The sequence below is a fragment of the Biomphalaria glabrata genome, chromosome 9, assembly GCF_947242115.1.
Source record: "Biomphalaria glabrata chromosome 9, xgBioGlab47.1, whole genome shotgun sequence".
In the NCBI taxonomy this organism is placed as follows: Eukaryota; Metazoa; Mollusca; class Gastropoda; family Planorbidae; genus Biomphalaria; species Biomphalaria glabrata.
The window spans coordinates 24,377,940-24,399,933 of NC_074719.1; the positions used below are offsets into that span (position 1 = coordinate 24,377,940).

At 34.1% G+C, this 21,994-nt stretch overlaps 2 protein-coding genes across 2 annotated transcripts in view; both read right to left on the reverse strand.

Moving 5' to 3' along the window:
• Positions 1-15,414, reverse strand: part of LOC106058738 (zinc finger protein 271-like) — a 41,696-nt gene extending 26,282 nt beyond the window's left edge. Inside the window, exons 1-2 of the mRNA XM_056040602.1 lie at positions 15,336-15,414; positions 4,822-5,175 (exon numbers count right to left, since the gene is read on the reverse strand). Of these exons, the coding sequence (XP_055896577.1) occupies positions 4,822-5,076 (255 nt within the window). The 5' untranslated portion in view covers positions 5,077-5,175; positions 15,336-15,414. The remainder of the gene's footprint in view (positions 1-4,821; positions 5,176-15,335) is intronic.
• On the reverse strand, positions 7,070-14,857 carry LOC129928092 (uncharacterized). The gene is made up of 2 exons (XM_056040593.1): positions 8,070-14,857; positions 7,070-7,254 (listed from the first exon to the last, which is right to left on the reverse strand). The coding sequence occupies exon 1, from the start codon at positions 12,913-12,915 to the stop codon at positions 10,162-10,164; it is 2,754 nt and encodes a 917-aa protein (XP_055896568.1). The 5' UTR covers positions 12,916-14,857; the 3' UTR covers positions 7,070-7,254; positions 8,070-10,161.
• Positions 15,415-21,994: the final 6,580 nt, after the last annotated feature.

Here is a 21,994-nt window from a genome sequence, read left to right on the forward strand (position 1 = left end):
GTGAGAAAGACTTTTTTCCACCTGTGACGAGAGGTTAATTAGTTATTATTTGGCTTGTTTATTTAAGTCTAGGGGGAAATTTTATTAATTTATCCCGCTCACATATAAGATTTTGTACAGGCACACCGCAACTAACAGTAAGAATGGACCAATATTATAAGTTTATAAATAAAAATAATTTAATAAATGAAAGTTTACAAAAGAAAAATGATAAATAAAATTATAATTAAGAAATGAAATGAAGGTGCTAGTATCTAACATAACTGCTCATCATGGATTGCTAATTGGTGAGTGATTGGAAGAGAAGAATGTTCCTATGTCTGGCTACTTATTTTCTTAGCTGCTAGCCTGTAGGTCGTCTTCTGGCGGTCGTAGGACTGGAACTCAGAAGGATAAGTCATCCGGCTCTGTCTTAGGACGTCGGCTCGGGATATTCTCTATGCTGTAGGCAAGATGGCTCTAGGGTGAGACCGCTGCCTGTTTAGCAGTAGAGAGGGTTGGTGCTGCAGACTAAGTTGTAGTGGGACAATCTCTCAGCTGTGATCTCTAGCTCATAGAGAGCCGTGGTAACTCAACACCAGTTTATCTTCTGCAGCGAAGGTTGCTCTAATCTGTCGGCTTTAGGCAATAGCTATTGGGCAGTGGACAGTTTGGGCCGGGTACTGGGCAGATGATACTGGGCAGTATAAGGCACTGTGGACACTGGGCAATATGTTAAGGCCAAGGACAGTAGGCAATGCCTTCTTGCTAATAGGTATATAATGAGGGGGGGGGGATCTGGTGTGGTCTGCTCCGGTTACAGCCTTGGGTGGAGATCTGGTAGTTGTAGAAATCGGGTGTAGCAATCTTGTGTAGCAACCAGGCTGGGGATAAGACAGACAATTAGAAACCTCCTAACGGCATTGAGTAGGGATTCCCATATGCCTTGCAATCATTCAGATGCAGGCATTGGTATCAATCCCAATAAGGCATTTAAGACAATCATGTATAAAATCTTAAAGCATGCATATAACTCAATAACAAAAAAGATACAAGTAAGATAACCACAATAAATGTGTCATCGTACAATGTAGGATGATACTAGTCAAGATTCATCCATTAAATTTGATTATGACAATAGGTAATCAGTTATAGTAAAATGGGGAATGAGCATAGTATACTAAAGGATAAGATGGAAATAAAATACTAGGGATTGAGATACAATGATAAGGGTTTGATATAATTAATCAAAATTAAACTCATCCAAGGAACTATAAGTTCACAAGTGTGTGAGACATAATAATATGTATGAGGGATATAATAGAAATGTGAAATGATTAATTTTACATGGGCTCTGTAAGTTTAGAGCACTGTGATCTAAGTTCTTAGACAGTACTTAGATTCATGAAAGGGTATTGTTTACATCAATCACTAAGATACAGGAATGGATGAAACATAACAAATCAAATATAATAACTATGGTTTCAAATGTAGACAACCATAGCGGCATAAGTAATACTATATGAAGATATAGCATCGACATAAAATAGTACAAGGTACGTACATAATAAGGTCATAAGGTAATGACGGGGAATGTGGTTGTGTACTAATGTGTACTCACACATTCCTATAAGATAAAATAGGTATAGTAAAATATTTACACTCACCCGTTTGTCCCTAATGAAACCTCACTAATAAACTTCCTAACATAGAAGACTGAATGAATTCTAGCGGGCCTAACTTAGAATGCTTGGGTCTCTCTCTATATATAGTTGGGGCATTTTGTTTAATGGGTGGGGAAGAAATCTAGCTGATTTTCTCACATGTATCGATGTACCGGAGATGTCAGGCGTCAGGTCAGATTTATGGTCAATATTCCTTGCCTACCGTGAGAGTAAAGTCTTACGCGAATATGTATCTGTCCAGCCCGAGTGCAATGCTATTCTTAGAGCGATGCTTATCCTGCGGGGGAGGGGGGGGGGGCCCGAGAATAGGTGTGAAAAGTTATTAGGCCGCTGCGTGTAGCGCTGGTGCAGCGACTATTGTGTGCTGGTCACCTGTACAGCCGTCAAAATTAAAAGTTAGCCCTAGAGAGGCTAGTTAATGTTTTACGGCGAGATTCGTCTCGTGAGAAACAGTGCAAGGGGAGATAAATCCTAAAAGAAATTAAGTATGGGTGGACATGAAAATAATTGATAAAGTTAAAGTTTAAAGTTTCTCACGATTTGCTGGGAAAAACTCAAATGAACTATTGCATGCAAGTTCGTATCGTCACACCACCAACAGTTAAAAGGGAACCAAGAATGTTGCTAGCTTTATGAAGATCTCTTTTGCATAATTTGTTATCCACATACACAAAATAATTGACTACCTTTAGCAGTCAAGTAAATTTATTTGAAAGGTTTCTTAACCATGATTAAAACTATTTTGAAATTAAAGTTAGTCCAAATGAAGCTGCAACATCAGTGAATTTGTTTTTATGGAAAGTGTGTTGCTAGCATAGAGGAACTTTGAAACATGTCTTCTTTAAATAAAATAAAAGGTGCGGTAGATTTGAAGACATAGCAGCAAAACTTAAGCATAGATGCACTCATGCAATCACAGTTTCATATTTTAATTTTCACCATGTTAAAACAATAATTGAACTCCAACATAAATGAGGTTGCGTGTCAATGTGTTATGTGCCAGGAGGCCCATTGACTCCGAATTCAGCCTGCTTTTCTTTTTGGGTGTGCTCACATAGCCTTTGATCATCAAAGATTATCTGCAAGGCAGCAGGTGTTTATTTTAAGAGTTTTCTCTCCTAGATGAACTGCTATCCCTAGCTAATGAGCCTCATCTATCCAGGTTTAGAGTTAGAGCGCAATGATTTCCCCGGATTTTTTAGATGTTTTAAGTAAATATTCTAACCACTGAAATACTCCACCTCATCCTCCATGACTGCAAACCAGTTGGTCTGCGGCTGTTTGGTATTCACAACTAACCTTTATATCTAGAGTCCTTCCCCAATCTACCACCTGGGGACACGCTTGGTAGATGGTGGTAGCTCCCCATATAGGAGAGAAAACTCTGATTCCTCTTATATAAAATGATTCGGGACAGCACTTACAAAGCTCAACAACAACAGCCAAAAAACTGTTATTCAATGGATACCAGATCATATAGAACTAGAAGGAAATGAGAAGGCTTACACACTCGCCAAGAGTGGGAGAACAAACTCACAATTAAACATTGAACTCTATCCAGAAGAAATGAAGAAACTAATAGTAAATAAAATAAATGAGAAATGGAAAAGCTCTTATCCAAATCACAAGAAAGATGATGCCTATTATAAGCTATCCCGACAAGATCAACATCTAATCTTTCGACTCAGGACCGGACACAACAGAATGAGACAACATATGTACCAGAACCTCAAAATTGGAACCAGTGAAATCTGCCCATGTGAAGTGTCACCAGAGAATGCTGACCATGTCCTCCAAAACTGTTCTCATTACCAAGTCGCCCGTACAAGACACTGGCCCCAAAACACCCTAATAGAAAGAAAACTATATGGAGAGCTCCCTGATTTTTAAAACCACAGCGCAGTTCATCTCATATATTGGTCTAGTTATCTGAACGCTCAAACATGAAAATGAAAATGAAGAAGAAGAAGAAGAAGAAAAGAAAAATAATAATTTAGAAGAAAAAAGGAATAGTAAAGGAAAACATTGAAATGTTTATTGAAAAATAAAATTAGACTACATAACAAGAAATACGAAAAAAAGAATACTTTTTGAAAACAAAACTTATCTAAGGAAAGTACTGCCACTTTTCTGAAAATTAAATGGTTTATCTCCCTTACTGCTATAATATAATAAAACATAACCAAACCACTACAGATTTAAAATCCATCTGACAGTAGAGTAGAGTACCAAAAATACAAACATATTTATATATTGTTATGGTGACAACTCTCTGACAGCCCGATAAGGAAAAATTGGCATGAAAACAAAATGGTAAAAATATTTCTAATCACATAGATTTATTGTTGTTGGTCTATATCTATTACAAATTTAATTACATGACTGATACAAACTAATTGATACAATTACACTTCATATAAACATTGTTGTTTTTGGTGTATTTTTTTATGTTTTTCTTGTTTTAAAATGTGCTTGTAGGAAAATCAAGTTTACAATATAAACTTTAAAAGCAAAACCTTTCTCATTTCTGAGATCTAAATACAACAGACATAAGATCACCCAGAAAAAAGTGACTTTTTCTCTTACATGGGCCACACACACACACACAAATAGTTAAGCGAACAAATTAGTCTAAGGACCATTTACACACAAAAAATATAACATATTCCACTCTTAGTGAGATCCAGAGGTTGACAGAGGAAAAAATGTCATATAAAGAAAACTTAATAAAAGTGAATTAAAAGGAAATTAATGCTAACTTTATAATTTGTTTTAGAATTGTAAGAGAACTATTGTATAACGAATATAGTTTTAATTTATCGAAAAAGAAAGACGGATTTAAAAATACTTATTAAATAAAGGTGACCTTCTAATAAAGATCCAGGTGTCACTAAACCAAACATAGACTTTGTTAAATTTCATTAAAAGTGTTAACAATTCTATTCTGAGACTCGAATTTATAAATATAAATATAGTTTCAAGTTATCCAAAAACAAAGATGGATAAAAAAGACTTATTAATAAAGGTGACCTTCTAATAAAGATACAGGTGTCACTAAACCAAACATAGATTTTGTTAAATTTCATTAAAAATGTTAAAGTGACCAATACATGTACATTATTTATTATGTCTAAATATTTAAAAATAAAATTATTACCTGGCAATGCGAATCAAACAAGGCATTATATTTTTCTTTCATTTCATAATTTTCCGACTCTAAATGCAATGTGTCAGTTTCTTCTTTTATAGCTTGGGGTGAAATAACTTTGTTCATCCTTTCCCCAATATCATTTGTCATCACATTTCTCAGTTCAAGAGAAAAATTAGGATTAGAGTAAGATGTACAAGAGGATTCATGAGATTGTTCTTCATAGGACTGGGCTAACAAAACATTGTCAATTTTTCCCTCCATATCCTATGTGTTTAAATGTTTCTATCAAGATTCAAATTGTGATCCATGTTTTGCTTTGGTTAGTTTCAGAATTTTCTTTCAATTCTCTATGGAGATTTTCTGTTATGAAAAGAAATGATAAATATAAAAGTATAAGATTAATTCAATAATCATTTCTTTCCAAATAACTAAAACAAATTTTATATAAATTTAATTGCTTCTTTTCTTTAAAAATAATGTGCTCAAAATAGGACCAATTAATATTATAAAGCATGTCAAATAGACAGTGCTTTCTAAATATACAATCCTTAGATTAGTAGACTTAATATCTATGTAATATCACATGTAATCACCAGACAATTAAGGTAAAAATTTATTTTTTTTAAATTTATACTTTGCAAGCTCTCCGTTGCATTTTACTATAATCATTTCCATTAGCAGCTTCTCAAGTGCCTTTAGATGCCACTGGTTCTCCTGGCTAGCTCAGGCAACCCATTCCATGCTCTAATAGCACTAGACAGAGAGAAGAAGGAGCTTTGTACAAATTTGTCCTAGCATAAGGAACGAGAAAGTGCCTTTATCTTTGTGTCTTTCTGAGTATTTTATTAGATTTTGTTTTTGTATTTTTGAAGATTATGGTTTAGTGTTTTATGTATGATTGCTACTTTACTTTCAAGTCTTCTATTTTAAGGCTTTCTAAATTTGTGATTTTACTAAAGGTGTTACTGTAGTAAAATGTGAATATTCGTTTGTTATGCATCTCATTGCTCTATTTTATGACTGTTCCAGTTTCTTAATGTTTTCCTGAGTTGAGGGGTCACAAACAGAGGATGCATATTATATGAAACGAGTGACTAGGGTAGGTATACATACTTAGTTAGATCATGATCTAGATCTATATAGTTAATATACTTATATTTATATACTATATTATTAACTATAGATTCATCCTGGATCTAGATTGATCTAGAATCTAGATCTAGTACAACTTCTACAAATAAGACTGTGAAACTAGATTTAGATTAGTTACTAAGATAATATAGATCTACTATAAACTATTTAGATCTAAATTAGATCATTAATGATTAGATGATAGAAAAATCCTTAAAACTTCATTGATCTAATCTAGATCTGATTCTGTCTTCTGTTCGTAAAATGTTTTACAAACATGTTTCGAAAGTCCCTTCAGAGTTGAAGATAGTTTACTTCCTAGTCCAAACCTCCTGCAGGATGACGGAGGAATAGGGTGTGGGCAGGGTTTGAACCCGGGAACATCGATAAGTCAGAACGACAGTCCAGTGCGCAAACCGCACAACTAAGGCGTGACCAGGCAGTCATCCATTGATTCTAGATTTAGTCTATCTATAGTAAATTGCGAAGCTCGATCAGCCCCGATTTGCACAGAGGTTCGATCAGTTCACTTTTTATTGCTAAAACTTTTTTTATTTGAATGTTTACCAAATTATTATTATATTGCTACTGCGCATGCACCTTTTTTCTTCACTTCTGACACATACTATTTCCTTTTCCTTGTAAAGGCTAAGATCATGATGAGGTCAAACTCAAGAGGTGTGGAATTATTATTTTTTACTACCCGGTAGTGAAGGAAATGGGACATGGGCTAATGGATATTTTTAATTCTGGTGGCTCATTAGCTCAAAGAGACTATTTGAAGTTGCGGAGCATGGGAAAGGTGGCAGTAGATGGTGTTCTTGTGCTGGAGTAAAAAGAAAATGACTTCATAGTGAAAATTAAAGATTAAAACATGTTTTAGATATATTTTCTTTGATCTGATTAAGCCTTCCATCAGTCCGATCGAGCTAACTAACTAGGGGAGAAATCCGATTGAGGAAAATTACACTTGGCGATACCCACCCTACACCTCTTTGACCTCATATATATTTAATTTTAATTAAGCCTAGTGATACATTAAATCAGATCTATTTTTATACACAAAAGGACGAGAAATTCAGAGATACCATCAGTTTTTTCATAGGTCAGACCGTTACGTAGGTATGTGACAAAATTGTTGAAATTTTTTTTTTTTTAATTTGGATAATAAATTATTAAAGATCTTGTTCTGAGCTTTCCAATGAGGTATAGAATGTTATTATGGGTCCAATAGATAAAAAAATACACACAATTTTGACGCGTTTTCACTTAACATTGAAGCAATGGGAAACCATGGCACAAGATTTTCTGAAAAAATGAACAAAAATGTGTACCATTTCGCTAATTTTTATCACATTGCTATAATCTATATATCAAAATAAAGCTTAGGGTGTGCTTAATAAATGTATTTATGTTTTTAATACAGTTTATTTATATATATTTTTTTTTTTTAATTTTAACCAACTCAATATGAGGTTCTCATTATTTATTTTTGTAATAAAATGTTCTTATCTTTCTATTTTAACAAAATGTTGATAACAGATAAGTGAAGCACTTATCCTGAGCTTTCCAATGATATATAGAATATTGCTATATGCCAAACGGTTAATTTTTTACAAATTTTTTTAACGCGTTTTCACTCAACACTAAGTGAGGTTTTCTTAAAATTGAACGAAAATGCGTGACACTTTGCTAATCTTTATCACACCACTAAGAACCATATACTGTTACCAACATAATGAACAAAATAAATCAAAGTGAATAAAATTATATTCATTTTCATAAAATTTAAATAGTTTTTTTTTATATTTCAACATGGCATTATATAATATTTTTTTTTATATTAAATGTTACTTGTCAAGATCCTTCCAATGATATTTAGATTATTGAAATAAGTCTAACCATTCAGAAATGTAAAAATTCTGATGCAATTAAATTTAGGCCTAACAATGAAATCAATGAAGCATACCATCTCACTCATTTTTATAGCACATCTAAAAACAACACCAAGATAAAGATAAAACTTTAGATGTGATAAACAAATTTATCTTTAGATTCATGTATATTTTAAAAAAAATAAAAACTTAAAATCATTTTGTATAGAAAAAAAATTAATTACTTACATACATTTTTCTTGGAAATTGATAATATGATGTTAATTTTTAAGTATAGCATGGTAAGATGGCAAGGCATAAACGATTGCTGGATTTGTGCTGATAACGTAGAAGATGAATGCGATAACATAGAAATTAAGTTCGACCAACTGATGATGAAGCCCATGGTGGTTTATTTGTTAGTGACATAGGGACTCGACATGCAAATTAGTCAGTACTGAATGACGATAAAATGAATGGTGGCTTCTGTGTGTTAGTAGCATAGAAAAGCAGATATCATGCAAGTAAGCAGCATAAAATGATGATGAAGTCAATGGTGGTTTATTTGTTGATGCCGTAGTGACTCTGATGACATGCAAATTAGTCAGTACTGAATGACGATAAAATGAATGGTGGCTTCTGTGTGTTAGTAGCATAGAAAAGCAGATATCATGCAAGTAAGCAGCATAGAATGATGATGAAGTCAATGGTGGTTTATTTGTTGATGCCGTAGTGACTCTGATGACATGCAAATTAGTCAGTACTGAATGACGATAAAATGAATGGTGGCTTCTGTGTGTTAGTAGCATAGAAAAGCAGATATCATGCAAGTAAGCAGCATAGAATGATGATGAAGTCAATGGTGGTTTATTTGTTGATGCCGTAGTGACTCTGATGACATGCAAGTTTGTGTGTACTGGATGACGATAAAGTAAATGGTGGCTTCTTTTTGTTACAAGCGTAGCAAAGCAGATATCATGCAAGTAAGCAGCACATAATGATGATGAAGTCAATGGTGGCTTATTTGTTGGTGCAGTAGTGACTCTGATGACATGCAAGTTATTATGTAATGGATGACGATGAAGTAAATGGTGCCGAAGGAACTCTGATTACATGCAAGTAGTTGAAGGACATCATGAAAGTATAAGGCACATGTGGGAATTTATGAAGGGTTAAATGTGTAATTTAATGAAGGGTTAATGATAAATGGATTGGAAAAAAAGTGTTGTTTTTTTATGATAGTTAAATGTTTGAGAGATAAAAGGTTAATAGGAAATATGATGATTTGTGTTTGAAAAAACTTAATATTGAATGGTACACATGAATATAAAAAGGAAAGTTTGCATATCTTTACAGTCACAAACTTGAAGTGAAGACAACTTTATAAAACTAATAATATTATTATTTATAAAAATTATTAAATATTTTAATTTTAAGTTATGGCTTTACATTACACATTATTTAAATTAATTGTTTATGAACCATCAATACAATTTTAAAATGGAACAGTATATAAAAAGTGATGATGTACCATGTATAGTAAAAATAGCTAAGAAAAATAGTTAATTGGCTTTATTAAATTTGATAATTATTTAATTAGATGATATAAAACAAAATAGTGTGTTAGAAAAAAAAGCGCAATAAAAAAAAATGTAAAGTACAAGTAGACAACAACTGGTGTTATTTCAGATCTACTGGGAGGACTAGAGAAACACTTATAAGGTAGCATTATTAATTTTAAACTTTGCAGTATTACATGTGATGCAATGGGAAAACAAATTTAAACAATATGTAGGTTTTATAATTTTAAAAATTATAGTTGCATGAAGAAAATGAATAATAATCAAATTATCAAAAAAAATCCCAACACAAATGTTTTGTTACAAATTTACAGAAATAGGGGATTTACTTTTCTGTTGAAAACAACAACAAAAAAAAAAAAAAAAAAAAAAATTAATGATCATTCTTCATAATTGGATAGTTTTATTTACATATTTTTTTTTATTAAGGTACTATTTTATTTTAAATATTTCAAAGCTTAAAAAAAAATAGTATAAAAGGATTAAGACTATGTTTACCTCTAGTTAATTTTATAATAGTATAGAATATGTTTAAAATTAATGACATAAACTTTACAGTTTGAAAATTTTATAAAAGTATTTATTTTAGTGAAATGTATTAGTCACTGATGATTAGCTAACAGATTTATTAGTGTGTTATATTAGTATGTGAATTGTTTTACCACCCAATTATAAAGAATCCCTGTTAGTCAGACAGAAGTGAAACTGGAACATTTTTGTCAATGGGTAGGGAAAAATCCTTGATGTTAACAAATACTATTCTACAGTAATGTCAAGTCTTTGAACAGTATGTCACAGGCAAGCTGATACTTGCTCATGTCATAGTCAACCCCTCTACTCTCATCCTCATCATCCAGCCAATATTTTACCAAATATACATCTTTCATTCCTTTTTTCAGTCCCTTTACCCTGCCACTATATAATACAGGGCCTGCACTGTACCAATAGTGACAGATCAACCTGTCAATAACATTTCCAGATAACAATTCCTGCACATCCATCCAAGTCTGTTCAGTCACGTTAGTAATCAGTTCCTTAATCTTGTCAATGTAATTGTCTTGTCTTAAAAGTTTTTCAATTTTCTTTCTTTCTTTCTGTTCTGTCTCCTGGTTTTTTTGCTCCGCCCTCAGAGCAATCTCCTTAGTCACCTCTGACGTCCTCACTCGATTAGCCTGCCTCCTACTGCGAGAGACACCAATGGCCCAAGTCACCCTTTCAGTCATATCTGAGACACTCATAGAATCTAGATAGGCTACAGTTCTGTTCTTTAGGGAACGGATTCTAGAGGACATGTAGCACATCGTTGCATTTGGTGCTTTTTTCTTGGCTGCACTAAACATGCCAATCACCTCTTCAGAATCCATGTTATGTAGCCTAGCAGATTCTGTCTGGGTGCTCATCAGATCAGACACATTCATACTAAGATACCTTTTATACTGCCTATTGATAGTTTCTGCAATAGAAGACAGACTAGCTTTTATCATGTTTTCAACTTCCTTATCTTGAGGGCAGAGCAAAAGAACCTCCAGTATGGGATCATTAACATCAAGGATTTCACCAAAGAAGTCTAGGTTTCTTGTAAAAATACTAAAGGGATTACTAAGGCATTGATCTACTTGGGCTAGAACTTCTTTAATGACTGTGACAGCCCCAAGATGAGAAACAGCTTGCGCACCAGGCGCAATGTAAAATTTTTTCATCCAAGGGCTTGTCAGCAGTTTCCCTACCATACCCATAACAAAAAGTTGTTTCTTCCCAGTTTCACTATTGAGGTCACTGTGCAGGCAACTTATCAGCGATCCAGAGGAAAGGGCAGGGGATTTTAAAAATGATAATATTTGGTCATAATGAAGGACCAATATTCCACAAGTATGGAAAAACACATGCAAACGATTTCCCCTATACCGTGGAATAAGGCCCTTCGGTAAATTTTCATTAAGTAGAAAGGAAATAAAATTTTTGGGGTCACCCTTTCCATCTCGATACCTGAGTTTGTCTATTTGTAAGACAATGTTGCCTGCTATGCAGTCACTCCCAATAAGGCTGCTCCTTTCTGTCTGCAGGGACTTAAGTGCCAACCTGCAGCCTTTTGAAATACTATCAAGTGGGTGCAGGTGGCAATTAAGTTCATTTAAGGTTTTACCCCATAATGCATTTAATTTAACTATGGAAGCATGATTCACTGATGCCCGGTCTGACATAGTGTTGGAAATATTTTTGATAATTTCATTATGACAAGTGGAAAACTCTATCTTATGAAAATCTGAGTAAGCATATGCTAAATTTTTTATTGATTCAATTAAGTGTTTTTCATAGTCCTCAGCCCTCCCACCACTCAACTGATCTAAAGCTATAACAAAAGTATCAGTTGGAGTGGTGAGATGTACTGAATTGACAAGTACACCCTCTTGGGTTGTGGAATCAAACCCAAGAGTTAGATGTGGTGTTTTCATGGCAACTTCAGCGGCTTGTAGGTCTGAAATAACACCAAGTTCTCTTACAAAGTTGTCTACTGATGTTCTGTGAGGGACGCAATCAAGAAGAACACCCAATCTCTGTGATAAACTACTAACTATAGGGGAGATGGAAGAGGTTGGGGCCTGGTATAAAAGACAATTAAAAAACATTAACCTTGTCATAACATCATATGTTTTATTATTTTTTTTAAGGGACCTAGCTTTATTTTCTTTTAGTTCTTTAAGTTCATCTTCAAGAAGTAGTTTATCACTTTGAAGAGATGTTATGATAGCGTCCTTCACAGCCAATTCTTTATTAAATGATGATTTCATTTTCTTTAATATCTCTTGATGCTTTTTTGTTTGCCAAATACATTTTTTACATTTTAAAAAACGTTTGCCAGAATCAATTTCATATTTGTGCAATTTTTTTAACAAGTTACTAATCCTCTCATTTTTTCGGTGAACAGACCGTCTAAGATTTTTAATAAGGTTAGGCTGAGAGTTAATTTGAGATTTTAATAAACATATTTTTTTCCTATATTTATTCTTGTCTTCACTTCTTGCCTGGGACACAAAAGAAAGTCGTCTTTTTAAATGTCTTCTACGAGGGGTTAATTCATCATTGCTTCTTAAATTTGATGAAACAGGATTTATTTCAGTTGGTTGTATAGCTTTTGTTGGAGTTAAATCAGAGTTAGGAGCAGTTGTGCTAGGTAACTGGTAAAATATTTGATAGCAAATGTTTTGAATTTCTGACAAATATTTTGTTACATTACTTTTATACTTTGCAATGGTGCATTCAGTTAAATAATGAACTTTTGAAATTAAACATGGATTAAATGGGAATCCAAAAGTTGAAGCAACAATTTCTGCTGTGGATGTTTGGGAGGACTGATTTTGCATATAAATTAGGAGGACATGTCCTTTTAAGCATAGTTTATTATTGTCATCTGGTGAAAGTTCAGAATAATTAAAATTTTCATAAAGGAATTTGTACAAAATAGTGTCTTCAACATTTGTACAGGATGAAAGCTTTCTTTTTCTTTGTCTTGGCATGATATCAGATAAAAGAATGTGGGTGCGTAAGTGAATAATCCAATGGAAAATCTTAAATAATTCTTGAGTAATATTTGATAGTAGATTGTATTGTAGATCAAGTAATTAGATAAACATTGAAGTAGATATTCTATTGTAGACCTAGACAATCTAGTAATTAGATAAATTAGATAAACATTGAATTAGAATATATTTTTAATAGTAATTATATAAAATGTAAGTAGCCTAGATTCATCATAGAATTAAATAAAGGACTACATAGCAATGGTCTGGGCACTCTGGGCTGCATGATGATCATGATGTTCTGTCAAATCAGCATTTTAATCATACTCATAAAGCATGAGTATGATAATAATGATAGCAATCAGCATGATTAGCAGGTTTAATTTCATGAGATTGAAATACCCCATCTCATTAAACTTAAACCAAAAAAAAAAAAAAGCTATCTAGATCTATTTTTCTATATAATATAGACTATAGACATATAGTAGAGTCATGATCTAATTATAAATATGAATGTTAATCAAGCTAACAAAATAAATCAATCAAACTGATCTAAATCTAATGTATGTACATCTAGTTTTATGTAGTCTAGATATAGTCACTAGTATAGAATTCTGCATCCAGTAACTTATTAATACATAAATACTAGATGTAGATCTATACAGTGTACACACACTATTAGTTAATACAGTAGTTGAGTAGTCGTGTTATAGACTATAGTCAGAGTAGATATACTTGATAAACTAGAGTTTACTACTAGATTCTAGTAACTTATAGCTAGAGGTAGAGTCAGTAGAGTAGACTGTGCTGGAATATACTTATAGTAACTAAGTAGATCTATAATATAGTCAGTGTCTTAGTAAACTTAGTACTAGTAATTGACTAGATCTATATTTTATATTAATAATAATATTATATATAGATCTAGATCTAGAATCTAACTAAATGTTGTCTAAGACTCAGAGTCTAACTCTAAAACTACTAAAAGTCTAAGTCAAGTCAGGCACTGAAACTTTCAGTGAAGGACAAGGAGTTTAATGATGTTAATGAATTATATCAAGATAATTAGATCAAGTATTATCAAGATTAATCAAGATCATTTAAATAAAGATCTAGATCTAAAATTCAGATATAGATCTAGAATCTAGATATACAGTTTCAAGAATTGCTCAGTTTCCCTTCGATGTAGATCTAGAATGTCTAGATCTAGACTATAATAATAATAAATGTTTACACTTGACTACAGACAAAATAGTCTAAAAATACTACATTGCTGTCACGTGACAGTAATGATAAATTGATTTTTTTTCGCCTTTTAACATGTATCATGCTTAACCAAAATGCTATTAGAGAAGTCATCTAGCTCTCTATAGAAAACAGAATAACTAAAATTGGTAGAAGAATGCACGTTTTACATGAATAAATTAAAAACTCCATCAAAAAAATGTTTTTTGGATCTAGTCTATTGCCAAAACTGAAGGACCTCGAGGTCTGATCCATTCCCGCCATTTTTAAAACAAGTCACATTTGTTGCCTCACAAGAATTTAGACAAAAATCGCTTCGATTATCATATTACAATGAAATTTGCTCAACTTACGGCCATTTAAATTATCTTCAAGAATAACCAAACTTTTTCAACGTATAAACAACCTGAAGCACGAAATAGATCTAGAAAATAACGAACTTTTTACGAAAGTCCGGCCAAATAAAAATTAACACTTTTTTTTTTTTTTATTTATTTTTTTTTTTTTAATTTTTGTAAAAAAAATATTCACAAATAAAAAAAAAATTCTAAGGTGCTTCATATATTGACTGGTTCTTCATTCTTTGCTTTAAATCAATAGCACCCATAATTAAATAAATATAAAAATGAAAAATGGCGGCGCCACTTTTCCCGCGAGTTGAAAACTATCAACATCCGGGAATTTCGCATAGCTACGTTACGGTGCTATAAAAATCCAAACGAGAAAATTGCCGCCAGCAGGCTTAATCACACTTAATCAAATGTGATCAAACTTCGCACTTTACTCTATATAATACTGTTTCATTGTAAGTAAAGTATTGACTAAATGGACTTGAGATTGACTGACTATACTATCAACTATGGTAAATCTATAGATTTTTTTTTAATAGAATAGTCTGAATAGACCAATAGTCAATAGACTAATAGAATTAGAATATGAATAGATGACAAATTGAAATTCACTATTGTAGATCTATAGATCTAATCAATTTTTTATTTTTTAATCATGTGAGTCATGTCTCTTTGTAGATCTTCACTACTACTCAGTAGTACTACTACTAGATCTAGACTACAGCTAGATTATACTTCTAAGAAGTCTTGTATAAGTTCGGTAATATAGATCTTAAGATCTCGATATTTTTCATTAGGTCTATAAATTATTTGTTTACGTACACAGAAACGAATCCAAGAGATTTTGTTGCCATTATAAAGTAGATTTATCTCCCTTACCTATATTGACCTTTTATTTACTTTTTTGGCGTGAGATTTTTTTTCAGAAACGATACAGCACGGACCTATATATATATATATATATATATATATATATATATATATATACAGAGAGAGGGGAGGACATTCTGTATGGCGATCTAATAGAAGGCAGGAGAGCCGCTGGTCGCCCACTTTTACGTTTTACGGATGTATGCAAAAATGAAGCTCTTCAAAATCGACACTAGCAGCTGGGAAGAGGTGGCACTGGATAGATCCACATAGAGAGAGAGCATAAAGGTAGGGTCAAGGATTGCAGATGTCATACACAACAGAAACAGAAAGAAGGGTGAAAGTGCAACGGTGCCTGGTGATTTCATATGCCCAACTTGCGATCGGATTGTCAAGGATTGTCCCCTTTAGTCAAACAAGAAGTTGCAAAAGGAAAAGATCGTCTCTCGAGACGTAAAACGCCACAGAATATATATATATATATATATATATATATATATATATATATATATATATATATATATATATATATAGTGTTACGACCCTATTGGCGGCGCAAAAGGGTTAACTATAGGCTCAGCTGACACACCCGTGAATCACTCAGGTCAGCGGGGCCATGGACAAGGGACAGTACTACGATTACACGCAAATATGACCAATGTTATGGTCATGTGATCGAAAGCCTGCGGTACGAGTGACACAGTGTGTAAGAAAGCGGCAGTTCAAGACCGGAGAGCGTTGAGACCAGGACTGTTAGTTGGCCATGAAGTCGGTCCTTGTCGAGTCCTCAAGTGTTATGTACGAGTCTAGGAAGAAATAGAGACAGTAGAGTTGTATACGGTGATGTACAGTTTAACATTCGTAGTAGCTTATTGTGTTGCCAATTGTGTCGTATTGGCTGTCTTCTACTTATTCACTCATTATTAAAGTACCAGATTATTGTGGAGCTCTTGTTGGCAGGTTCTTGATGTGTTGTGTTGTGTTTAGCAGTGTTTATAGAAGGCCGGAGTAGAAGAGAACGGTAACACTGGTGTCAGAAGTGGGATCGGATCGTATCGGATAGGAACGGATCCGCTATGGCTACTATTAAAACGTTAGACCAACTCCGTGTGAAGGAACTGAAGGAAGAGCTCCGTGATCGAGGCCTGAAGACGAGCGGCAACAAAGAAACCTTACAAACACGCCTACGGGAAGAACTGGTGAAGGAAAAAGAAGATCCGGACACATATCTTTTTGAGGTCAAACCGGACTTGCTGGAACAGATCAATTACAAGATAGATGCCATGGACACCAAGATAGACACGATGGACTCGGGAATCAAAACGGAGTTATTGGCAATGAACCAACGCATACATGCTGTGGAGGAGAGAATCACCAACATTGACGAGCAGATGAATCAGAGGGTCGACGCAGTGGAGAAGGCCATCGACGAAATGAAGATACAAGTCCAACGCAAGCACACAAATGTACCAGAAGCAGATATGACGTCATTTGTACCTGAAGTCTCCGGGAAAATGAAGCCCCCCGTATTTGATGGTTCCGTGTCCTGGTCAGTATACAAGAAGCAATTTGACGCAGCAGCCAAAGTTAACAAATGGATCAGTGAGGAGGAGAAAGCAACAGCCCTTGTGTTATCCCTAAGAGGAAAAGCCTCCGAATTGCTACAGTCTCTACCGAACCAGCAAGACTTCGCCGCCCTAGTCCAGGCTATGGAACTCCGATACGGGGATGAACATCTGCAAGAAGTATATCGTGTGCAACTAAAGACCAGACAACAGCGCCCCGATGAAACACTACAGGAACTAGAGACAGACATCGAACGCCTCGCACATCTGGCCTACCCAACCGCCGCACAAGATTTTCTGGAAGTCATTATTACAGACGCTTTCATTGATGCCCTTCGAGACCCCGAGTTAAAGAAAGCCACCAGAGTTAGTGGTAAACGTAAGGCCAGTGAAGCCCTCGTATATGCTCTCTCATATGAAGCCGCCAAAGACGCATCAGGGAGCACTCATCAAGGCCGAAGGTTAGAAGTCAAAGAGGAAGAATTTACACAACTTGTGAGAAGGGTGACAGAGGCAATAGATGAACGACGAACAAACCAAGTACCAGAAAATCAACCTAGGGTTCCTGTACGATGCTGGAATTGTGGTGAACTCGGTCATATACAAAGAAGCTGCACTAGAAGATTTGCACAAACTGGAACCCATTACAGATCAGAAAGGTATGCACGACCAAATTCTCGGGGCTACTAGGGAAACTAGCACGCGCCGGCTTCAAGGGGCGGAACCCGGCGACACAGAGAATGAGAGCCCCTGCAACCATCATCCCGGTCGCCGTGCTAGGGCAAAGTAAGAGTCTAAAGGTCATCGGGAAAATTGGATGTCAAAACTATCACTTCCTCCTTGATACTGGTGCCTCACGATCAGTCATCCGGACGGATAAAGTGGACAATAGCAAGAAAACGCCAGTTAGGGCCTACTCGTTGAAAACAGCCAGTGGAGAACTGATGCCCATAAAAGGCCTGATCGACATAACAGTCGAGATCGAAAATCAGTCATTCAAACACGAATTCCTGATTGCTGACGTCACAGATGACTGCATAATAGGACTCGACTTCATGCTGAAATATGGCTTTTCTTTGAATATCGGCGGAGGCACTTTACAATGTGGGGACCTCGAAGTACCCTTGCTTGGCGACGAAAATGAAGAAGATGGCCGAGCCAGAAGGGTTACGTTGGTGGAAAATACAACCTTGCCTGCTAAGTCGGAAATGATCATTTGGGGGAAGATTGAGGACGACTATCCCACGACAAAAACCGCGCTGGTAGAAAGCTTGAACACCAACTATAACGGGATAGCAGTAGGAAAGACACTAGTCACGATTAGGAAAGACCAAAAGGTACCCGTAAGAATTATGAACCTCGGCACAGAGGAGAAACATTTACGGGAAGGAAGCCTCATCGCTGGTTGCCATGCTCTAGAGATGATAAGAAACTGCAGCAGTGAAAATCCCGACGGAATACTCAAGCCCAGTGAACCCCAGGTTACTAAACTTCTGGCAGAAGCCAAAACGATCTTGTCAAAAGAACAGTACACCAAAGCTGGGCCAGATTTTTCTCCTTTTTTAAATAGGGGGGTGACATTAGCTTCTTTCCAGTCCTTTGGTACTCTGCCCTGGTTAAGTGAAGCCTGAAAGAGTATTTTGAACACTGGGGCTAGCTCATTACTTAGTTCTTTGAGTAATCTAGCTGGAATACCATCAGGCCCAGAAGCTTTATTTGGTTTGGTGTTGGCTAATAGTTTTTGAATTCCATTTTCTTGTACTACTATATCTTCTATGTTGTCTACTTGGTTCAAATTCAGTAATATGTCTTTGTCTCCTGGGGCTGAGAATGCTGATGCAAAGTATTTGTTTAGAATGTTTGCTTTAGTTTCATTATCATTATGTATTATGTTATGTTCATCTTTTAATGGCGCTACGCCTGTTGTTTCCATTTTCTTAGACTTAATGTATGACCATAGGTTTTTGTTGTTGTCTTTAGATATTACATTGTTTATGTATTCACTCTGCAGCTGTCTGCTTACTTTTTGGGTTAAGTGTTTAATTTTTATATACTTTTTGTAAACTCTTTCTGCATTAGTTTCTTTAAATTTTCTATATAGGTTTTCCTTCTGTTTACAAAGCTTCTTTAGTCTATTATTAAACCAGCATTTATTTATTTTGTTTGATGTGTATTTAGTTGGTATTTGATTTTCTATAATGCTTTTAAGATGGTTTTTAATGAAATTCCAGAGGTCATCATGTTTGTTGAAAGTTTAATGCAGCTTGGTGTAGTTGTGTTAGGTTACATTTATTCCAGAGTAAGATTTTTCTTTTGGGTTTTATATTGGCTACTGCTTTTATCTGACTGTGTATTTTTATGATCTCATGGTCTGATAGACCAGGGATAATATCATAATCAACTACTAATCCAGGTCTGTTGGTTAAGAAGAGATCTAATGTGTTGTTTAATCTAGTTGGCTTTTTAATGATTTGATCTAAACTTAGGTTGTGTAAAGTTTCTATTGTTTTACTTCTTTCAGAATTTATATTTATATGTTCCTTGTCACATCCTTATTTTGAAGAGATAGACTTTCTTAGTATTTTCTTTAAACGCATCAGACACACCAATTCAAAGGTACCGTATTTATAGTTCAAAACCACTTTAATAAACAATGAAATGACACAGTGCTGATATACTTTTTTTAGAGTTTAATGCTTTTAAATTTAGACATGAAAGAATATACAGAATACATGCAGGTCATATACAAAGTAGAGACAGAATAAGAATATACAGTATACATGCAGCTCATATACAAAGTAGAGACAGAATAAGAATATACAGTATACATGCAGCTCATATACAAAGTAGAGACAGAATAAGAATATATAGTATACATGCAGGTCATATACAAAGTAGAGACAAAATAAGAATATACAGTATACATGCTGCTCATATACAAAGTAGAGACAGAATAAGAATATATAGTATACATGCAGCTCATATACAAAGTAGAGACAGAATAAGAATATATAGTATACATGCAGCTCATATACAAAGTAGAGACAGAATAAGAATATACAGTATACATGCAGCTCATATACAAAGTAGAGACAGAATAAGAATATATAGTATACATGCAGGTCATATACAAAGTAGAGACAAAATAAGAATATATAGTATACATGCAGGTCATATACAAAGTAGAGACAGAATAAAAAATATACAGTATACATGCAGGTCATATACAAAGTAGAGACAGAATAAGAATATATAGTATACATGCAGCTCATATACAAAGTAGAGACAGAATAAGAATATACAGTATACATGCAGCTCATATACAAAGTAGAGACAGAATAAGAATATATAGTATACATGCAGCTCATATACAAAGTAGAGAAAATGTGGTGATTTTGTTTGTATGTAGTATTGTGGATGGCACTTGATAGAATCTTGGGTGTAAGAGTTAACGATTTCTAGATTTATTGTTGTTATTTCATTGGTTGGGACAGGGTGACGGCCCTTAGAGAGATTCTGAGTGTTGTCAGAGGCCTGATTTTTGGAGTCTAGTCGTGTAGTATAAGTAATATAGAAGTCAGTTTTCATAGTTGATCATATTTAATAGTTAACATTGGATGCGTTGTCTACAGCTACAGTTGTCCTGATTACCTTTATTCAAGTTATATTTTGTTGTTAATTCATCTCTGGCGTCTCTTGGAATGTATTGAAAGAAGTGTATGTGTTTATGTGTCATGTCTAAGTCAAGCCAGGAGTTCACAACAGACAGGATTAAATAATGATCAATAAACTTTTTTAAAGTTTTCAACTAGCTAACTTTCTAACCATTAAAAGGGGATATCAGTGAAAATGTTACTGTGATAGCTTTTTAAATGCATTTATAATAATAATAGTAAGTTAAACAACCGGTATTCGAGCTCGATTGCTGAAGCTCTTTTATGCCATTGATGCAGCTAAGTGCTATAAAAACAGGTTTTATTGTTATCTATTGTGAGTTTCCAATGTTAAATCTGCGACCTAATTCTCTCTACAAAGTATAAAAGGGACTAACTCAACTCTTAACACCACATCAGTCAAGTACAATTTCTTTCCCTTGTTCGATACCCTATTAATTAATTACCGGGTACCAATAGTTTATTAGCTAATATTTTAAAAATTCATTCATTGTTGTTTTGTCAGGTAAAAGAAATAAATAATTGTGCAAAATTTCAACTTGATCTGAGATTAGGTGTAGGAGAAATAACGTGTACAAACTTTTGACCAAACCAGTGAGTTGATTTAAGCTTTGCTAAAACATACAAATAGGCCCTACTTTAATATTGTAAGTGATTTTTTTTTTTATTGTTTTTTTTTATTTTAGGCATGATTGCAATTTCTCATCTATAATCAGATTTCTTAATTTACTCATTAATATTTTATGCTTGAAAATTATTATTCGCATACACATGAAGACCCCAATAACGGTAGGTAATGAACATCAAACGCTAATTTTTTCATGCGATCATACGAGTCAGTAATCAACATATTTTTCCTTTCCAGGTCCTTTAGAACAATTGTGCTGTAAATTTAATTCACTTTTTTCTCCAGTGACCCTAAATCTGTACACAGCCTTTCAAATTTTGAACTGCGAATATCAATATTAAAAATCAAAAAAATTTTAGATAAAATAACCATAGCACATTTGAGAATCCTGGTTTAAGCGAATGTATAAATCTATTAGACTTCATCATATTTCAATTGTGGGCCTTTAGATCTATACTTAGAAGACGATGCGCAAAATTTTAATTTTTTAGCGGCCCCCGTAGGAGAAAAGCCGCTATTAGATTTGTGCAAAATGTCACACTCAGATCTCGAAAACTAGAAGAAAAATGAAAAATATTATTTCACCATTTATAAAATTAGTTACGCAAGCGATTTTTTATAAAAATACATCAATTCTTAAACAATTACGTAAATGTAAAGGAAGCTATGTTACAATATGTTCTTTTTTGAAATCACGTCTGTATTATATAAGAAAAGATAAAGAAGGACAATTTTTTGTGTATT